Source organism: Elephantulus edwardii, unplaced genomic scaffold, assembly GCF_000299155.1.
Source record: "Elephantulus edwardii isolate Elephantulus edwardi_28Jun2011 unplaced genomic scaffold, EleEdw1.0 scaffold00027, whole genome shotgun sequence".
In the NCBI taxonomy this organism is placed as follows: domain Eukaryota; kingdom Metazoa; phylum Chordata; class Mammalia; order Macroscelidea; family Macroscelididae; genus Elephantulus; species Elephantulus edwardii.
Window position 1 is genome coordinate 19494380 of NW_006399777.1, and position 5511 is coordinate 19499890.

Here is a 5511-nt window from a genome sequence, read left to right on the forward strand (position 1 = left end):
TGTTATATATAGAGAGAAAAATCTGAAAAATCAGAAACCTATGTATCTTGGAAACCTGTCAGAGAAGGAAAACACCAGTATCTTCCACTAAAAGTGAGTGATAGAAAAGTCATAGGACTTCACCTTATCAAAGGCAGAAGTCTTGAGACCCAGGATAACAAGGCAGGTCCACTGAGAAGGATTTCACCATGTCTAGTTACATCATTTGCCAAACAACCTTATATTGCCTTTTGAGTTAGAGATATCTCTATCTCTATATCTATCTGTCTATCTAGTTGATTGCCATCGAGTTAAGCACGACTCATAGTGACCCTATGAACAAAATGCCTAAAAGCCTTTCTATAACTATTGACATTTATCAAAATCATAAAGTGTCCAGAGGCATGTTGTGTGTGTGTATATATATTATATAGGGTCGCTATGAGTCGAAAACGACTCGACGGCACATAACAACAACAACAACAACAACAACAACAAATATTATATATATACACACAAATATACATATATAAAAATATCCTGCTAATCTAATGACTTGAGCCAATTTACCTTTAATAGATTTAAATATCTGCAGTCTGAGTTTAAAGCGTCTGCACTCATGAATGGCTTACCTGATGGGATTTTTGCATTTTTGCTTGCAAGCACTGTTAGAACCAGCATTAAGTCAGACGTGCATTGAGAGCAGCTTCAACGTCTTTTGTTAATTAAATGGGAAAAGTCAAAGAACTGATTTAATTAGAAGATGAACTCAAACAGCTTGGTTTCTTTTGTGATCACTAACAAAAGTAAAAAAAAAAATACGAATATGTCACAGCCGCACAGGACCAGCTCCCAGTTCTGTGACCGGGGCAGGCGCACAGACCCCTGGCACGAATGGATCTTGTGCTTGGGGTTTAGTCTCCAACAGAGGAGGTCATGAAATCCTTATTATTTGGACCTGGGTTTTAGGAGGGAAGTCTGATGGGACAAGGCACATGTGCTGTGGGCTTGGAGCCACAGCTTACAGCTTCATCTTCAGATCCTCATCTTCCTCCTTTTTCAGCTAGCAAGATTTGGCCATCTGCATAGCACATTTTGCCCCAGGTCCTGAAAAGTTATGTAGGTTTTGCCAACATCTCTGGCATTATTCTGTGTGTAATAAATGCATAGAGTGAACTTTGTGAAATATTAATTCAGCAGATGTTTAAATGCCTGACATAACCATAATGAAATTCCAGTCCCTCTTATCTTACAAGAATAAAAAAAAATAAATAAAATTCTAAGTAATATCTTCATACCTATTCAAGATGCATGTGTATTTCACTCATGGCTAATAATTCAATAAGGAAGAATTATTAACAAATTATCAAGCAAGAGTCCTATTTTTATTTCTGTTGTGAAGAATGAATACTTGTTGCCTAAGGATCCTTAAGCATTGCCTGGAGACATTCAGTCACTCATTGTTGTCAAGTCAGAGACCTCAACATGAGGTACATTCTTAATATATGAACTGGTAAATTAAATGCAAATTGTGAGTGCTAGATTTCCCCCCCTTAAATAGTGGCTTTTTATTGAGAAGCACATATAACTGTGATGAAGAATTTGCATTTCAAAAAATAGACAAAATTGTACAGTGGATGCTTGTTATATACCACCGTGAACTTGAACTTGTGCCTTTGTGTTGGCAACACAACTACCACTAAGCCGTCATTTTGGAACGTATCAGTGATCTTAGTAAACAGCCCCCGAGACATCAAATCAAAGCTTTCTATGAATAATCACAACGATGGATTTAAGCCCAGCAGGACTAAGAGAATGGTGTAGAGTTGAGCAGTGCTTCTCACATAGGGTCACTGTGGGTCAGAGTCAGAGGCACCTAACAACAGTAGTAACAGTCACTTAGATTTGACACAAACAATCCTCCCTTAATATAATGTTGATCTCTTCCTCCTCTAGAATCACAGAAGAGATTACCCAGCAATTTGTTATTTTAAAAATTTACTGCAAACACTTTCACCTCTCATTGACTGGGTTGTGACTTGTCTTTGTGACTTTATCTTTTGTAAGATATTCTCTTGCAAATTATAATAACATGTCTAAGATATAGATGGAAAGGGCCAATAGACTGTACCCCCTCCAAACATACCCCTACTTCCTTTCATCACATCAAGAATGATCCATTGGGGCTTATGTTTTGGATATCCCTCGCATTTCACAAGGAGATTGGGTGTTGCTGTTGTTAAGGCATTTCCCAAAAGATTAATTGAAGTTTTGAACCGACCAGCTGTTCTGGTGGAGGACAAAGAGGCAGTGTGTGACGTGCTTCCATAAGATTTGCAACTTCAGAAATCCTGTGGGACACTTCTGCTCTGTCACATAGGGTTGTTGTGAGTGGACTAACTTGACGGTGATACACTTAGTTTAGGAATTTTCCATGCTTTACCGAGTTGCGGGTTGGCAGTGATCTCAGAAACATCAAAGTGCATAGGAAACTGACTGACTCATTGGTGTCAAGTCGGAACCAACTCATTGCTGCCCCTCCACTGGGTTTCTAAGGCTGTAAATCACTTAGGAGGAGACTGAACAGCTTTCTCTTGGAGTCAAATGGGAGAATGGTGTCCCCTTTACCCTGCCGTCACACCCAAGGATCAAACTCTTGTGCAGCTCATGACCTCTGTCTAGGAGCACAAGTGGGGACAAAGACTGCTGTCTCCACCTCCTTCTAGAACATTCCAGGATCTCCGATTGGCAGCTTTGCTTGGTGTCCATCTTTCTACAGGGTCTGTTGGGAATGAACACTATGGTAGAAACACACCCTGGTCCCATCATCCAACGCTGACCAGAGACGATGCTGTAATGATCTCCTCTCCCTTAGGTGCCTCACTCCAGATGCGGAAGCCCGCCCAGATATTGTCGAGGTCAGTTCCATGATATCAGATATCATGATGAAATATTTAGACAGCTTGTCTACATCCCAGCTGGTCTTAGAGAAGAAGCTGGACCGAGAACGCAGGCGCACACAGCGGTACTTTATGGAGGCCAACCGGAACGCTGTCTCTTGTCACCAGGAGCTGGCCCTGCTGTCTCAAGTAAGTCTCTGTTTTGTTTTTTTTTACTCTCCTCTCGATGCCATCTGATTGGCTGTTTGAGTTTGTGTTTGTTTTAAGGAAAATCTAAAGTTTGGAAGTTGTTGTTGTTGTTAAGTGTCATCGAGTCATTGGCAACTCATAGCAACCCTTTGACTAAAAGTCATCAACACTTGTGTGACTTTCATCCTCTCTCCAGGTTCATAAGGTTTCCAGAGGCAAGCTATTTCGGAAGTGGATGCCACTCCTGCTTCCAAGCTTGTTTTAACTGGGGAGCTCCACCAAACACTGTCCACCATGGGTAACCATTAACCCATTTGACACATCAGTGTCACAGTGTTCAGCTTCACAGCAACCACAAGTTACCTCTGTACAGCAAGTGGACAGACCGGGACTATATGACCTAGAAGAATGTTTGAATAAAAACAATTAGAACCATGCCTGAAGGCCGCGGATTAAAAGTCACCTGCCTTTATTAACCATTATATGCACCATTTCAGTATTCTGTATTTTCATGTATTTTTAAACTTTATAAGTAAAATGACTCAGTATACTTATTTTAAAAACTAACCTGTATTTTACTGCCTCTTTCAAAACCAGAGATATCAAATATCTTATGTTATCATCTTCATATAGCTTACAGAAATATTTATTTTTTACTTTAGGGGTTTGACTGTACTGTATAGGAATTTTGGTGACAATGTTGTAAGCTTAATTTAGAAAAAGAAATATATTTTGTCTTGAATATTTTTATTTTACTTTATTTTATTTTATTATTCTTTTGTTTGTGTGTACCATCAAATGCGATCTGACTGGTACAGGAGGAGACTGCCCCTCCTCCAGCAGAGCATCTGGTGGATTCAAACCTTGTACCTCTGGGATTGCAGTGCAGCTTCTTGTCACTAGGCCACCAGAGCTTCCTTGTCTTGAATATTTTCTTATTAATTCCATAGTGGTAATAATAATATGATGCTTCAAATTGTAATATATTTTTTATCAGAAACACTCATTACATTTTAATATTAAAAGATATTGCATATAATGTGAAAAAGAGATGACAGAGCCCCAAATTCCCACATGTCCCTGTGAGGGCTACAGTGGCCATTTTGTGGTGTTTAGCTTTATTTGATTTTTCTTCCACCCTTTTTTTTTAAAACGTTTGTTGCAATTGCAAATCCATTGCTTGCTCATCATACTCTGAACCTCCATCCAGCAGGAATTCGGTAAAAGGTCCATTAACAGGCCAAATGTTTTCCTTCCTTCCTGGACATGAGGCCCAAAGTTGGAAGGTTGTAAAGCCAGTTCTTGGTGAGAGTAGCTGTTCCTTAAATTCCTTCTCAGGACCTTAGAAATCTGTTCTGCCTCAGCTAGGAAAGTTATATAAGAAGTTGGTCTAGAAGAAGAGCTGGTTCTGATTTCTTGAATAGCTGCATTTTCAGCAAACTCCTTTCTTTTGAGAAAGGAAGAACACTGCTGGTTGGACAGTCTAGTCTTGACATACGTGAGACTCCAGCAGTTGAAGAGTCAATACTGTTTTCATTTGAGGAAAACCTTTTTAATCTTTACCTTAGCTCCTGAGCCCAACTGTAATTTCACAGAACACCACATGGTGATTATCTAAGGCCTCAGTTTACATTCAGAAATGTGTATATTGGAATTATAATGCAGGCTGAACTCAGTTAAATCTTATCCATAGAGAGCTAGCCTTCACTTTACTTGTTTTTATATTACCTGACTTCATAAAAACAAGGCAATAGTGAGAAACTACATTCTAGATATGCTATGTTGCACTGAGAAAATAGTACTCCCAGTAGACTAAAATTCAAGAGACTTAGCTCTTTCTATATATCTTAATTAAGCATTCCATGTCTTCTATTAAGTCTTATCCTGCAAAGCTTCTGAGTCAATTTCTACTTTGTTTTAAGAGTAATTTTATATTAGCTTCATATAGCTGGTGCAGAGTTAGTGTAAAAATCTAAAAGCAGATATTAACTTATTTAGAAAACACTTTGGGAAAGAACCATTTTGTTTCTATGTTTATAATAGTCAAGTCTTTTTTTTTAAAAAAACAACCCTTTTAATTATGAAACATTTCAAGCATTTCTATAAGTACAAAGGGTATGTATTATAATGATCCCTTCATGTGTATACCCATCCCCAGCTCAGCTTCAACAATTAGCAAATTAGGGGTAATATGGCATTATATGACTGTCTACCTAGTTCACATTCTCTGTCATCCTCAGATTGTTGTGAAGACAAAGACAATCCCAGCTATCATTTTACTTGTTGTGTTGCAGTAGTGGTAGAGGTAGAGTCAGAACCTGTCTTCATACATTGTTGTTGTTGTTATTGTTCTGTGCCATCGAGTCGCTTGTGACTCATAGCGACCCTCTGTACAAGAGCTCTAAACGCCATTCTATCCTGTGCCAACCTAGCCATCTCAAAC

At 38.8% G+C, this 5511-nt stretch overlaps 1 protein-coding gene across 1 annotated transcript in view; it reads left to right on the forward strand.

Moving 5' to 3' along the window:
• NEK10 (NIMA-related kinase 10) overlaps positions 1-5511 on the forward strand; it is a 249703-nt gene that overhangs the window by 155012 nt on the left and 89180 nt on the right. Inside the window, exon 25 of the mRNA XM_006883425.1 lies at positions 2855-3068. Within this exon, the coding sequence (XP_006883487.1) occupies positions 2855-3068 (214 nt within the window). The remainder of the gene's footprint in view (positions 1-2854; positions 3069-5511) is intronic.